The 15,308-nt window shown below is 62.8% G+C and overlaps 1 protein-coding gene across 4 annotated transcripts in view; it reads right to left on the bottom strand.

Annotated features, from left to right (window-relative positions):
• Positions 1 to 788: 788 nt before the first annotated feature.
• Positions 789 to 15,308, bottom strand: part of LOC143789278 (uncharacterized) — a 15,235-nt gene continuing 715 nt past the window's right edge. The window contains exons 2-4 of one of the 4 annotated variants that reach the window (XR_013219063.1): positions 2,708 to 3,023; positions 1,064 to 1,132; positions 789 to 971 (exon numbers count right to left, since the gene is read on the bottom strand). Coding sequence is in view for 2 of the 4 variants with exons in the window: in XM_077278986.1 (XP_077135101.1) it covers positions 1,619 to 2,689 (1,071 nt within the window). In the remaining 2 variants the exon portion in view is untranslated. The other 3 variants (XR_013219064.1, XM_077278986.1, XM_077278987.1) reach the window with 3 other exon arrangements.

Raw genomic sequence — 15,308 nt, 5'->3', positions numbered from 1 at the left:
CCACAGAATGCAGACTCTGGGTGCCACAGAATGCAGACCCTGGGTGCCACAGAATGCAGACCCTGGGTGGCAGTGAACGCTGACCCTGGGTGGCAGAGAACGCTGACCCTGGGTGGCAGAGAACGCTGACCCTGGGTGGCAGAGAACGCTGACCCTGGGTGGCAGAGAACGCTGACCCTGGGTGGCAGAGAACGCTGACCCTGGGTGGCAGAGAACGCGGACCCTGGGTGGCAGAGAACGCTGACTCTGGGTGGCAGAGAACGCTGACTCTGGGTGGCAGAGAACGCTGACTCTGGGTGGCAGAGAACGCTGACTCTGGGTGGCAGAGAACGCTGACTCTGGGTGGCAGAGAACGCTGACTCTGGGTGGCAGAGAACGCTGACTCTGGGTGGCAGAGAACGCTGACTCTGGGTGGCAGAGAACGCTGACTCTGGGTGGCAGAGAACGTTGACTCTGGGTGGCAGAGAACGCTGACTCTGGGTGGCAGAGAACGCTGACTCTGGGTGGCAGAGAACGCTGACCCTGGGTGGCAGAGAACGCTGACTCTGGGTGGCAGAGAATGCTGACCCTGGGTGGTAGAGAACGCTGACTCTGGGTGGCAGAGAATGCTGGCTCTGAGGGGCTGTGAATACTGGCTCTGAGGGGCTGTGGATTGGTGTAGAGGGGCTGTGTGGTGATGTAGAGGCCTACAGAGCCACACAGCCCCCTGGTGTGACTTCTCGAGTGTCATGACAGCTGACTGTATATACATGTATACACATACATGTATGTACATGTGCCATGACCGATCCTTAGACCATACATACATGGATTGTCACTTACCCAAACCGAGGATGAAGAGGCTTAGCTGCTCCACATGATGATGATGGAGGCCGGAGAGCAGTGTTCCTCCATAGCGATGTCGTCCATTAAGGAAACTTGGTGTCCTTGTCCCGCCAGTTCTTGAGCCAGTGTCCACGATGCCTTGTTACCTATTGGAAAAAAAAAAAGGGAAAAAAAGGAAATTATTGAATTTTGACATTATTTTTATTCTAAGCCCTATTATTTCTACTGGTATATTAACCCCTTGTTCCACGAGCGTATATTCCCAGCAGACACACAGCGAGCGGGCGACTGTCCCAAGTGTTACCTACTGAGAGACAGGGAAAGAAAGAACAATAATTAATAAGGGAAATATTGCATTCATAATTAGTGTTCACAGCAAAGTGACTGAGCTCAGCTCCCCCTAACCCTCCCCTACCCCACAGGGAACGCCTGTACCCCGCCATGCCCCCCACAGCTGACCCTATACATTGTCCTCACCTCCCCCTGCAGGGACCCAGCCTCCCCGCAGTGCCCCCCACAGCTGACCCCATACACCTTGCTCAGCTCACCGTCCCCATCCAGGGACAGCCTGTCTCCCCCACAGTGCCCCCCCATACACTGCGCTCAGCTCACTGTCCCCCTCCAGGGACAGTCTGTCTCCCCCGCAGTGTTCCCCCATACACTGAGGAGGGTGTCAGTGGCTGGAGGAGGGTGTCAGTGGCTGGAGGAGGGTGTCAGTGGCTGGAGGAGGGTGTCAGTGGCTGGAGGAGGGTGTCAGTGGCTGGAGGAGGGTGTCAGTGGCTGGAGGAGGGTGTCAGTGGCTGGAGGAGGGTGTCAGTGGCTGGAGGAGGGTGTCTGTGGCTGGAGGAGGGTGTCTGTGGCTGGAGGAGGGTGTCTGGGGATGGAGGAGGGTGTCTGGGGATGGAGGAGGGTGTCTGGGGATGGAGGAGGGTGTCTGGGGATGGAGTAGGGTGTCTGGGGATGGAGGAGGCTGTAAGGGGATGGAGGAGGCTGTAAGGGGATGGAGGAGGCTGTAAGGGGATGGAGGAGGCTGTAAGGGGATGGAGGAGGGTCTCAAGGGCTGGAGGAGGGTCTCAAGGGCTGGAAGAGGGTCACTGAGGGCCTGGGGTGGCAGAGCTTGTGGCGTGCTGCAGGAGCCAATAAAGGGGGCAGAGTGAGTATGTGGGCCTGGTATGGTGCTGTAGAGGCTGTGTGGCACTGACGGGAAGCTGGCCCAGAGTGCCAGAGAATGCAGACCCTGGGTGCCAGAGAATGCAGACCCTGGGTGCCAGAGAATGCAGACCCTGGGTGCCAGAGAATGCAGACCCTGGGTGCCAGAGAATGCAGACCCTGGGTGCCAGAGAATGCAGACCCTGGGTGCCAGAGAATGCAGACCCTGGGTGCCAGAGAATGCAGACCCTGGGTGCCAGAGAATGCAGACCCTGGGTGCCAGAGAATGCAGACCCTGGGTGCCAGAGAAAGCAGACCCTGGGTGCCAGAGAACGCAGACCCTGGGTGGCAGAGAACGCAGACCCTGGGTGCCAGAGAACGCAGACCCTGGGTGCCAGAGAACGCAGACCCTGGGTGCCAGAGAACGCAGACCCTGGGTGCCAGAGAACGCAGACCCTGGGTGCCAGAGAACGCTGACCCTGGGTGCCAGAGAACGCTGACCCTGGGTGGCAGAGAACGCTGACTCTGGGTGGCAGAGAATGCTGGCTCTGAGGGGCTGTAGATTGGTGTAGAGGGGCTGTGTGGTGATGTAGAGGCCTACAGAGCCACACAGCCCCCTGGTGTGACTTCCCGAGTGCCATGACAGCTGACTGTATATACATGTATACACATACATGTATGTACATGTGCCATGACCGCTCCTTAGACCATACATACATGGATTGTCACTTACCCAAACCGAGGATGAAGAGGCTTAGCTGCTCCACATGATGATGGAGGCCGGAGAGCAGTGTTCCTCCATAGCGATGTCACCCGTTAGGGAAACTTGGTGTCCTTGTCCCGCCAGTTCTTGAGCCAGTGTCCACGATGCCTTGTTACCTATTTGAAAAAAAAAGGAAATTATTGAATTTTTAAATAATTTTTATTCTAAGCCCTATAAATTCTACTGGTACATTAACCCCTTCTTCCATGAGCGTATATTCCCAGCAGACACATAGCAAACGGGCGACTGTCCCAAGAGCTTCCTGTGGGTGACGCTCTGTTACCTACTGAGAGACAGGGAAATAAAAAATAATAATTAATAAGGGAAATATTGTATTTTATAATTAGTGTTCATAGCAGTAACAACACAGGCCTCCTAACCCTCCCCTGACCCCACAGGGACTGCCTGTACCCCCGCCATGCCCCTCACAGTTGACCCCATATGCTGAGCTCTGCTCCCCCTCCCCTTTCCCCTACAGAAACAGCCTAAGGGAGGCCGTGAGAGCCTATCATCGGTCGGAGGCCGTGAGAGCCTATCATCGGTCGGAGGCCGTGAGAGCCTATCATCGGTCGGAGGCCGTGAGAGCCTATCATCGGTCGGAGGCCGTGAGAGCCTATCATCGGTCGGAGGCCGTGAGAGCCTATCATCGGTCGGAGGCCGTGAGAGCCTATCATCGGTCGGAGGCCGTGAGAGCCTATCATCGGTCGGAGGCCGTGAGAGCCTATCTTCGGTCGGAGGCCGTGAGAGCCTATCATCGGTCGGAGGCCGTGAGAGCCTATTGGAGGCCGTGAGAGCCTATCATCGGTCGGAGGCCGTGAGAGCCTATCATCGGTCGGAGGCCGTGAGAGCCTATCATCGGTCGGAGGCCGTGAGAGCCTATCATCGGTCGGAGGCCGTGAGAGCCTATCATCGGTCGGAGGCCGTGAGAGCCTATCATCGGTCGGAGGCCGTGAGAGCCTATCATCGGTCGGAGGCCGTGAGAGCCTATCATCGGTCGGAGGCCGTGAGAGCCTATTGGAGGCCGTGAGAGCCTATTGGAGGCCGTGAGCACCAGTCGGAGGCCGTCTGAGGCCGTGAGAGCCTATCATCGGTCGGAGGCCGTGAGAGCCTATCATCGGTCGGAGGCCGTGAGAGCCTATCATCGGTCGGAGGCCGTGAGAGCCTATCATCGGTCGGAGGCCGTGAGAGCCTATCATCGGTCGGAGGCCGTGAGAGCCTATCATCGGTCGGAGGCCGTGAGAGCCTATCATCGGTCGGAGGCCGTGAGAGCCTATCATCGGTCGGAGGCCGTGAGAGCCTATCATCGGTCGGAGGCCGTGAGAGCCTATCATCGGTCGGAGGCCGTGAGAGCCTATCATCGGTCGGAGGCCGTGAGAGCCTATCATCGGTCGGAGGCCGTGAGAGCCTATCATCGGTCGGAGGCCGTGAGAGCCTATCATCGGTCGGAGGCCGTGAGCGCCAGTCGGAGGCTGTGGGAGGCCGTGAGCGCCGGTTGGAGGCCGTTAGTGCCTATCATCGGTCGGAGGCCGTGAGAGCCTATCATCGGTCGGAGGCCGTGAGAGCCTATCATCGGTCGGAGGTCGTGAGAGCCTATCATCGGTCGGAGGCCGTGAGAGCCTATTGGAGGCCGTGAGCACCAGTCGGAGGCGGTCGGAGGCCGTGAGAGCCTATCATCGGTCGGAGGCCGTGAGAGCCTATCATCGGTCGGAGGCCGTGAGAGCCTATCATCGGTCGGAGGCCGTGAGAGCCTATCATCGGTCGGAGGCCGTGAGAGCCTATCATCGGTCGGAGGCCGTGAGAGCCTATCATCGGTCGGAGGCCGTGAGAGCCTATCATCGGTCGGAGGCCGTGAGAGCCTATCATCGGTCGGAGGCCGTGAGAGCCTATCATCGGTCGGAGGCCGTGAGAGCCTATCATCGGTCGGAGGCCGTGAGAGCCTATCATCGGTCGGAGGCCGTGAGAGCCTATCATCGGTCGGAGGCCGTGAGAGCCTATCATCGGTCGGAGGCCGTGAGAGCCTATCATCGGTCGGAGGCCGTGAGAGCCTATCATCGGTCGGAGGCCGTGAGAGCCTATCATCGGTCGGAGGCCGTGAGAGCCTATTGGAGGCCGTGAGAGCCTATCATCGGTCGGAGGCCGTGAGAGCCTATCATCGGTCGGAGGCCGTGAGAGCCTATCATCGGTCGGAGGCCGTGAGAGCCTATCATCGGTCGGAGGCCGTGAGAGCCTATCATCGGTCGGAGGCCGTGAGAGCCTATCATCGGTCGGAGGCCGTGAGAGCCTATCATCGGTCGGAGGCCGTGAGAGCCTATCATCGGTCGGAGGCCGTGAGAGCCTATTGGAGGCCGTGAGAGCCTATTGGAGGCCGTGAGCACCAGTCGGAGGCCGTCTGAGGCCGTGAGAGCCTATCATCGGTCGGAGGCCGTGAGAGCCTATCATCGGTCGGAGGCCGTGAGAGCCTATCATCGGTCGGAGGCCGTGAGAGCCTATCATCGGTCGGAGGCCGTGAGAGCCTATCATCGGTCGGAGGCCGTGAGAGCCTATCATCGGTCGGAGGCCGTGAGAGCCTATCATCGGTCGGAGGCCGTGAGAGCCTATCATCGGTCGGAGGCCGTGAGAGCCTATCATCGGTCGGAGGCCGTGAGAGCCTATTGGAGGCCGTGAGAGCCTATCATCGGTCGGAGGCCGTGAGAGCCTATCATCGGTCGGAGGCCGTGAGAGCCTATCATCGGTCGGAGGCCGTGAGAGCCTATCATCGGTCGGAGGCCGTGAGAGCCTATCATCGGTCGGAGGCCGTGAGAGCCTATCATCGGTCGGAGGCCGTGAGAGCCTATCATCGGTCGGAGGCCGTGAGAGCCTATCATCGGTCGGAGGCCGTGAGAGCCTATCATCGGTCGGAGGCCGTGAGAGCCTATTGGAGGCCGTGAGAGCCTATTGGAGGCCGTGAGCACCAGTCGGAGGCCGTCTGAGGCCGTGAGAGCCTATCATCGGTCGGAGGCCGTGAGAGCCTATCATCGGTCGGAGGCCGTGAGAGCCTATCATCGGTCGGAGGCCGTGAGAGCCTATCATCGGTCGGAGGCCGTGAGAGCCTATCATCGGTCGGAGGCCGTGAGAGCCTATCATCGGTCGGAGGCCGTGAGAGCCTATCATCGGTCGGAGGCCGTGAGAGCCTATCATCGGTCGGAGGCCGTGAGAGCCTATCATCGGTCGGAGGCCGTGAGAGCCTATCATCGGTCGGAGGCCGTGAGAGCCTATCATCGGTCGGAGGCCGTGAGAGCCTATCATCGGTCGGAGGCCGTGAGAGCCTATCATCGGTCGGAGGCCGTGAGAGCCTATCATCGGTCGGAGGCCGTGAGAGCCTATCATCGGTCGGAGGCCGTGAGAGCCTATCATCGGTCGGAGGCCGTGAGCGCCAGTCGGAGGCTGTGGGAGGCCGTGAGCGCCGGTTGGAGGCCGTTAGTGCCTATCATCGGTCGGAGGCCGTGAGAGCCTATCATCGGTCGGAGGCCGTGAGAGCCTATCATCGGTCGGAGGTCGTGAGAGCCTATCATCGGTCGGAGGCCGTGAGAGCCTATTGGAGGCCGTGAGCACCAGTCGGAGGCGGTCGGAGGCCGTGAGAGCCTATCATCGGTCGGAGGCCGTGAGAGCCTATCATCGGTCGGAGGCCGTGAGAGCCTATCATCGGTCGGAGGCCGTGAGAGCCTATCATCGGTCGGAGGCCGTGAGAGCCTATCATCGGTCGGAGGCCGTGAGAGCCTATCATCGGTCGGAGGCCGTGAGAGCCTATCATCGGTCGGAGGCCGTGAGAGCCTATCATCGGTCGGAGGCCGTGAGAGCCTATCATCGGTCGGAGGCCGTGAGAGCCTATCATCGGTCGGAGGCCGTGACAGCCTATCATCGGTCGGAGGCCGTGAGAGCCTATCATCGGTCGGAGGCCGTGAGAGCCTATCATCGGTCGGAGGCCGTGAGCGCCAGTCGGAGGCTGTGGGAGGCCGTGAGCGCCGGTTGGAGGCCGTGAGCGCCTATCATCGGTCGGAGGCCGTGAGAGCCTATCATCGGTCGGAGGCCGTGAGAGCCTATCATCGGTCGGAGGCCGTGAGCGCCTATCATCGGTCGGAGGCCGTGAGCGCCTATCATCGGTCGGAGGCCGTGAGAGCCTATCATCGGTCGGAGGCCGTGAGAGCCTATCATCGGTCGGAGGCCGTGAGAGCCTATCATCGGTCGGAGGCCGTGAGAGCCTATCATCGGTCGGAGGCCGTGAGAGCCTATCATCGGTCGGAGGCCGTGAGAGCCTATCATCGGTCGGAGGCCGTGAGAGCCTATCATCGGTCGGAGGCCGTGAGCGCCAGTCGGAGGCTGTGGGAGGCCGTGAGCGCCGGTTGGAGGCCGTGAGCGCCTATCATCGGTCGGAGGCCGTGAGAGCCTATCATCGGTCGGAGGCCGTGAGAGCCTATCATCGGTCGGAGGCCGTGAGCGCCTATCATCGGTCGGAGGCCGTGAGAGCCTATCATCGGTCGGAGGCCGTGAGAGCCTATCATCGGTCGGAGGCCGTGAGAGCCTATCATCGGTCGGAGGCCGTGAGAGCCTATCATCGGTCGGAGGCCGTGAGAGCCTATCATCGGTCGGAGGCCGTGAGAGCCTATCATCGGTCGGAGGCCGTGAGAGCCTATCATCGGTCGGAGGCCGTGAGAGCCTATCATCGGTCGGAGGCCGTGAGAGCCTATCATCGGTCGGAGGCCGTGAGAGCCTATCATCGGTCGGAGGCCGTGAGAGCCTATCATCGGTCGGAGGCCGTGAGAGCCTATCATCGGTCGGAGGCCGTGAGCGCCAGTCGGAGGCTGTGGGAGGCCGTGAGCGCCGGTTGGAGGCCGTGAGCGCCTATCATCGGTCGGAGGCCGTGAGAGCCTATCATCGGTCGGAGGCCGTGAGAGCCTATCATCGGTCGGAGGCCGTGAGCGCCTATCATCGGTCGGAGGCCGTGAGAGCCTATCATCGGTCGGAGGCCGTGAGAGCCTATCATCGGTCGGAGGCCGTGAGAGCCTATCATCGGTCGGAGGCCGTGAGCCTATCATCGGTTGGAGGCCGTGAGAGCCTATCATCGGTCAGAGGCCGTGAGAGCCTATCATCGGTCGGAGGCCGTGAGAGCCTATCATCGGTCGGAGGCCGTGAGAGCCTATCATCGGTCGGAGGCCGTGAGCGCCAGTCGGAGGCTGTGGGAGGCCGTGAGCGCCGGTTGGAGGCCGTGAGCGCCTATCATCGGTCGGAGGCCGTGAGAGCCTATCATCGGTCGGAGGCCGTGAGAGCCTATCATCGGTCGGAGGCCGTGAGCGCCTATCATCGGTCGGAGGCCGTGAGCGCCTATCATCGGTCGGAGGCCGTGAGCGCCTATCATCGGTCGGAGGCCGTGAGCGCCTATCATCGGTCGGAGGCCGTGAGAGCCTATCATCGGTCGGAGGCCGTGAGAGCCTATCATCGGTCGGAGGCCGTGAGAGCCTATCATCGGTCGGAGGCCGTGAGAGCCTATCATCGGTCGGAGGCCGTGAGAGCCTATCATCGGTCGGAGGCCGTGAGAGCCTATCATCGGTCGGAGGCCGTGAGAGCCTATCATCGGTCGGAGGCCGTGAGAGCCTATCATCGGTCGGAGGCCGTGAGAGCCTATCATCGGTCGGAGGCCGTGAGCGCCAGTCGGAGGCTGTGGGAGGCCGTGAGCGCCGGTTGGAGGCCGTGAGCGCCTATCATCGGTCGGAGGCCGTGAGAGCCTATCATCGGTCGGAGGCCGTGAGAGCCTATCATCGGTCGGAGGCCGTGAGAGCCTATCATCGGTCGGAGGCCGTGAGAGACTATCATCGGTCGGAGGCCGTGAGAGCCTATCATCGGTCGGAGGCCGTGAGAGCCTATCATCGGTCGGAGGCCGTGAGAGCCTATCATCGGTCGGAGGCCGTGAGAGCCTATTGGAGGCCGTGAGCACCAGTCGGAGGCCGTCTGAGGCCGTGAGAGCCTATCATCGGTCGGAGGCCGTGAGAGCCTATCATCGGTCGGAGGCCGTGAGAGCCTATCATCGGTCGGAGGCCGTGAGAGCCTATCATCGGTCGGAGGCCGTGAGAGCCTATCATCGGTCGGAGGCCGTGAGAGCCTATCATCGGTCGGAGGCCGTGAGAGCCTATCATCGGTCGGAGGCCGTGAGAGCCTATCATCGGTCGGAGGCCGTGAGAGCCTATCATCGGTCGGAGGCCGTGAGAGCCTATCATCGGTCGGAGGCCGTGAGAGCCTATCATCGGTCGGAGGCCGTGAGAGCCTATCATCGGTCGGAGGCCGTGAGAGCCTATCATCGGTCGGAGGTCGTGAGAGCCTATTGGAGGCCGTGAGAGCCTATCATCGGTCGGAGGCAGTGAGAGCCTATTGGAGGCCGTGAGCACCAGTCGAAGGCCGTCTGAGGCCGTGAGAGCCTATCATCGGTCGGAGGCCGTGAGAGCCTATCATCGGTCGGAGGCCGTGAGAGCCTATCATCGGTCGGAGGCCGTGAGAGCCTATCATCGGTCGGAGGCCGTGAGAGCCTATCATCGGTCGGAGGCCGTGAGAGCCTATCATCGGTCGGAGGCCGTGAGAGCCTATCATCGGTCGGAGGCCGTGAGAGCCTATCATCGGTCGGAGGCCGTGAGAGCCTATCATCGGTCGGAGGCCGTGAGAGCCTATCATCGGTCGGAGGCCGTGAGAGCCTATCATCGGTCGGAGGCCGTGAGAGCCAGTCGGAGGCTGTGGGAGGCCGTGAGCGCCGGTTGGAGGCCGTGAGCGCCTATCATCGGTCGGAGGCCGTGAGAGCCTATCATCGGTCGGAGGCCGTGAGAGCCTATCATCGGTCGGAGGCCGTGAGAGCCTATCATCGGTCGGAGGCCGTGAGAGCCTATCATCGGTCGGAGGCCGTGAGAGCCTATCATCGGTCGGAGGCCGTGAGAGCCTATCATCGGTCGGAGGCCGTGAGAGCCTATCATCGGTCGGAGGCCGTGAGAGCCTATCATCGGTCGGAGGCCGTGAGAGCCTATCATCGGTCGGAGGCCGTGAGAGCCTATCATCGGTCGGAGGCCGTGAGAGCCTATCATCGGTCGGAGGCCGTGAGAGCCTATCATCGGTCGGAGGCCGTGAGAGCCTATCATCGGTCGGAGGCCGTGAGAGCCTATCATCGGTCGGAGGCCATGAGAGCCTATCATCGGTCGGAGGCCGTGAGAGCCTATCATCGGTCGGAGGCCGTGAGAGCCTATCATCGGTCGGAGGCCGCGAGAGCCTATTGGAGGCCGTGAGGGCCAGTCGGAGGCTGTGAGCCAGTCGGAGGCTGTGGGAGGCCGTGAGAGCCTATCATCGGTCGGAGGCCGTGAGAGCCTATCATCGGTCGGAGGCCGTGAGAGCCTATCATCTACCTACCTGTCTCCCCCGCAGTGCCCCCCCATACTGTGCAGAGCTCACCGTCCCCCTCCAGGGACCTGTCTCCCCCATACACTGTGCTCAGCTCACCGTCCCCCTCCAGGGACAGCCTGTCTCCCCCCCGCAGTGCCCCCCCATACACTGCGCTCAGCTCACGGTCCCCTTCCAGGGACAGCCTGTCCCCCCCTGCAGTGCCCCCCCCATACACTCTGCTCAGCTCACGGTCCCCTTCCAGGGAGAGATGTCCCCCCCGCAGTGCCCCCCCATACACTGCGCTCAGTTCACGGTCCCCTTCCAGGGACAGCCTATCTCCCCCCGCAGTGCCCCCCCATACACTCTGCTCAGCTCACGGTCCCCTTCCAGGGACAGATGTCCCCCCCGCAGTGCCCCCCATACACTGTGCTCAGTTCACGGTCCCCTTCCAGGGACAGCCTATCTCCCCCCGCAGTGCCCCCCCATACACTCTGCTCAGCTCACGGTCCCCTTACAGGGACAGATGTCCCCCCCGCAGTGCCCCCCATACACTGCGCTCAGTTCACGGTCCCCTTCCAGGGACAGCCTATCTCCCCCCGCAGTGCCCCCCCATACACTCTGCTCAGCTCACGGTCCCCTTCCAGGGACAGATTTCCCCCCCGCAGTGCCCCCCATACACTGTGCTCAGTTCACGGTCCCCTTCCAGGGACAGCCTATCTCCCCCCGCAGTGCCCCCCCATACACTCTGCTCAGCTCACGGTCCCCTTCCAGGGACAGATGTCCCCCCCGCAGTGCCCCCCATACACTGCGCTCAGTTCACGGTCCCCTTCCAGGGACAGCCTATCTCCCCCCGCAGTGCCCCCCCATACACTCTGCTCAGCTCACGGTCCCCTTCCAGGGACAGATGTCCCCCCCGCAGTGCCCCCCATACACTGCGCTCAGTTCACGGTCCCCTTCCAGGGACAGCCTATCTCCCCCCGCAGTGCCCCCCCATACACTCTGCTCAGCTCACGGTCCCCTTCCAGGGACAGATGTCCCCCCCGCAGTACCCCCCATACACTGTGCTCAGTTCACGGTCCCCTTCCAGGGACAGCCTATCTCCCCCCGCAGTGCCCCCCCATACACTCTGCTCAGCTCACGGTCCCCTTCCAGGGACAGATGTCCCCCCCGCAGTGCCCCCCATACACTGCTCTCAGTTCACGGTCCCCTTCCAGGGACAGATGTCCCCCCCGCAGTGCCCCCCATACACTGCTCTCAGTTCACGGTCCCCTTCCAGGGACAGCCTATCTCCCCCCGCAGTGCCCCCCCATACACTCTGCTCAGCTCACGGTCCCCTTCCAGGGACAGATGTCCCCCCCGCAGTGCCCCCCATACACTGTGCTCAGTTCACGGTCCCCTTCCAGGGACAGCCTATCTCCCCCCGCAGTGCCCCCCCATACACTCTGCTCAGCTCACGGTCCCCTTCCAGGGACAGATGTCCCCCCCGCAGTGCCCCCCATACACCGTGCTCAGTTCACGGTCCCCTTCCAGGGACAGCCTATCTCCCCCCGCAGTGCCCCCCCATACACTCTGCTCAGCTCACGGTCCCCTTCCAGGGACAGATGTCCCCCCCGCAGTGCCCCCCATACACTGTGCTCAGTTCACGGTCCCCTTCCAGGGACAGCCTATCTCCCCCCGCAGTGCCCCCCCATACACTCTGCTCAGCTCACGGTCCCCTTCCAGGGACAGATGTCCCCCCCGCAGTGCCCCCCATACACTGTGCTCAGTTCACGGTCCCCTTCCAGGGACAGCCTATCTCCCCCCGCAGTGCCCCCCCATACACTCTGCTCAGCTCACGGTCCCCTTCCAGGGACAGATGTCCCCCCCGCAGTGCCCCCCCATACACTGCGCTCAGCTCACGGTCCCCTTCCAGGGACAGCCTGTCCCCCCCTGCAGTGCCCCCCCCATACACTCTGCTCAGCTCACGGTCCCCTTCCAGGGAGAGATGTCCCCCCCGCAGTGCCCCCCCATACACTGCGCTCAGTTCACGGTCCCCTTCCAGGGACAGCCTATCTCCCCCCGCAGTGCCCCCCCATACACTCTGCTCAGCTCACGGTCCCCTTCCAGGGACAGATGTCCCCCCCGCAGTGCCCCCCATACACTGCGCTCAGTTCACGGTCCCCTTCCAGGGACAGCCTATCTCCCCCCGCAGTGCCCCCCCATACACTCTGCTCAGCTCACGGTCCCCTTCCAGGGACAGATGTCCCCCCCGCAGTGCCCCCCATACACTGCGCTCAGTTCACGGTCCCCTTCCAGGGACAGCCTATCTCCCCCCGCAGTGCCCCCCCATACACTCTGCTCAGCTCACGGTCCCCTTCCAGGGACAGATGTCCCCCCCGCAGTGCCCCCCATACACTGTGCTCAGTTCAGGGTCCCCTTCCAGGGACAGCCTATCTCCCCCCCCCATACACTCTGCTCAGCTCACGGTCCCCTTCCAGGGACAGATGTCCCCCCCCGCAGTGCCCCCCATACACTGTGCTCAGTTCAGGGTCCCCTTCCAGGGACAGCCTATCTCCCCCCGCAGTGCCCCCCCATACACTCTGCTCAGCTCACGGTCCCCTTCCAGGGACAGATGTCCCCCCCGCAGTGCCCCCCATACACTGCGCTCAGTTCACGGTCCCCTTCCAGGGACAGCCTATCTCCCCCCGCAGTGCCCCCCCATACACTCTGCTCAGCTCACGGTCCCCTTCCAGGGACAGATGTCCCCCCGCAGTGCCCCCCATACACTGCGCTCAGTTCACGGTCCCCTTCCAGGGACAGCCTATCTCCCCCCGCAGTGCCCCCCCATACACTCTGCTCAGCTCACGGTCCCCTTCCAGGGACAGATGTCCCCCCCGCAGTGCCCCCCATACACTGTGCTCAGTTCACGGTCCCCTTCCAGGGACAGCCTATCTCCCCCCGCAGTGCTCCCCATACACTCTGCTCAGCTCACGGTCCCCTTCCAGGGACAGATGTCCCCCCCGCAGTGCCTCCCATACACTGTGCTCAGTTCACGGTCCCCTTCCAGGGACAGCCTATCTCCCCCCGCAGTGCCCCCCCATACACTCTGCTCAGCTCACGGTCCCCTTCCAGGGACAGATGTCCCCCCCGCAGTGCCCCCCATACACTGTGCTCAGTTCACGGTCCCCTTCCAGGGACAGCCTATCTCCCCCCGCAGTGCCCCCCCATACACTCTGCTCAGCTCACGGTCCCCTTCCAGGGACAGATGTCCCCCCCACAGTGCCTCCCATACACTGCGCTCAGTTCACGGTCCCCTTCCAGGGACAGCCTATCTCCCCCCGCAGTGCCCCCCCATACACTCTGCTCAGCTCACGGTCCCCTTCCAGGGACAGATGTCCCCCCCGCAGTGCCCCCCATACACTGCGCTCAGTTCACGGTCCCCTTCCAGGGACAGCCTCTCTCCCCCCGCAGTGCCCCCCCATACACTCTGCTCAGCTCACGGTCCCCTTCCAGGGACAGATGTCCCCCCCGCAGTGCCCCCCATACACTGCGCTCAGTTCACGGTCCCCTTCCAGGGACAGCCTATCTCCCCCCGCAGTGCCCCCCCATACACTCTGCTCAGCTCACGGTCCCCTTCCAGGGACAGATGTCCCCCCCGCAGTGCCCCCCATACACTGCGCTCAGTTCTCGGTCCCCTTCCAGGGACAGCCTTTCTCCCCCCGCAGTGCCCCCCCATACACTCTGCTCAGCTCACGGTCCCCTTCCAGGGACAGATGTCCCCCCCGCAGTGCCCCCCATACACTGTGCTCAGTTCAGGGTCCCCTTCCAGGGACAGCCTATCTCCCCCCGCAGTGCCCCCCCATACACTCTGCTCAGCTCACGGTCCCCTTCCAGGGACAGATGTCCCCCCCGCAGTGCCCCCCATACACTGTGCTCAGTTCAGGGTCCCCTTCCAGGGACAGCCTATCTCCCCCCGCAGTGCCCCCCCATACACTCTGCTCAGCTCACGGTCCCCTTCCAGGGACAGATGTCCCCCCCGCAGTGCCCCCCATACACTGTGCTCAGTTCACGGTCCCCTTCCAGGGACAGCCTATCTCCCCCCGCAGTGCCCCCCCATACACTCTGCTCAGCTCACGGTCCCCTTCCAGGGACAGATGTCCCCCCCGCAGTGCCCCCCATACACTGTGCTCAGTTCACGGTCCCCTTCCAGGGACAGCCTATCTCCCCCCGCAGTGCCCCCCCATACACTCTGCTCAGCTCACGGTCCCCTTCCAGGGACAGATGTCCCCCCCGCAGTGCCCCCCATACACTGGGCTCAGTTCACGGTCCCCTTCCAGGGACAGCCTATCTCCCCCCGCAGTGCCCCCCCATACACTCTGCTCAGCTCACGGTCCCCTTCCAGGGACAGATGTCCCCCCCGCAGTGCCCCCCATACACTGGGCTCAGTTCAGGGTCCCCTTCCAGGGACAGCCTATCTCCCCCCGCAGTGCCCCCCCATACACTCTGCTCAGCTCACGGTCCCCTTCCAGGGACAGATGTCCCCCCCGCAGTGCCCCCCATACACTGTGCTCAGTTCAGGGTCCCCTTCCAGGGACAGCCTATCTCCCCCCGCAGTGCCCCCCCATACACTCTGCTCAGCTCACGGTCCCCTTCCAGGGACAGATGTCCCCCCCGCAGTGCCCCCCATACACTGTGCTCAGTTCAGGGTCCCCTTCCAGGGACAGCCTATCTCCCCCCGCAGTGCCCCCCCATACACTCTGCTCAGCTCACGGTCCCCTTCCAGGGACAGATGTCCCCCCCGCAGTGCCCCCCATACACTGTGCTCAGTTCACGGTCCCCTTCCAGGGACAGCCTATCTCCCCCCGCAGTGCCCCCCCATACACTCTGCTCAGCTCACGGTCCCCTTCCAGGGACAGATGTCCCCCCCGCAGTGCCCCCCATACACTGTGCTCAGTTCACGGTCCCCTTCCAGGGACAGCCTATCTCCCCCCGCAGTGCCCCCCCATACACTCTGCTCAGCTCACGGTCCCCTTCCAGGGACAGATGTCCCCCCCGCAGTGCCCCCCATACACTGGGCTCAGTTCACGGTCCCCTTCCAGGGACAGCCTATCTCCCCCCGCAGTGCCCCCCCATACACTCTGCTCAGCTCACGGTCCCCTTCCAGGGACAGATGTCCCCCCCGCAGTGCCCCCCATACACTGGG

The sequence above is a fragment of the Ranitomeya variabilis genome, unplaced genomic scaffold, assembly GCF_051348905.1.
Source record: "Ranitomeya variabilis isolate aRanVar5 unplaced genomic scaffold, aRanVar5.hap1 Scaffold_165, whole genome shotgun sequence".
Lineage (NCBI taxonomy): Eukaryota > Metazoa > Chordata > Amphibia > Anura > Dendrobatidae > Ranitomeya > Ranitomeya variabilis.
This window is presented reverse-complemented; position numbering and strand designations above follow the sequence as displayed.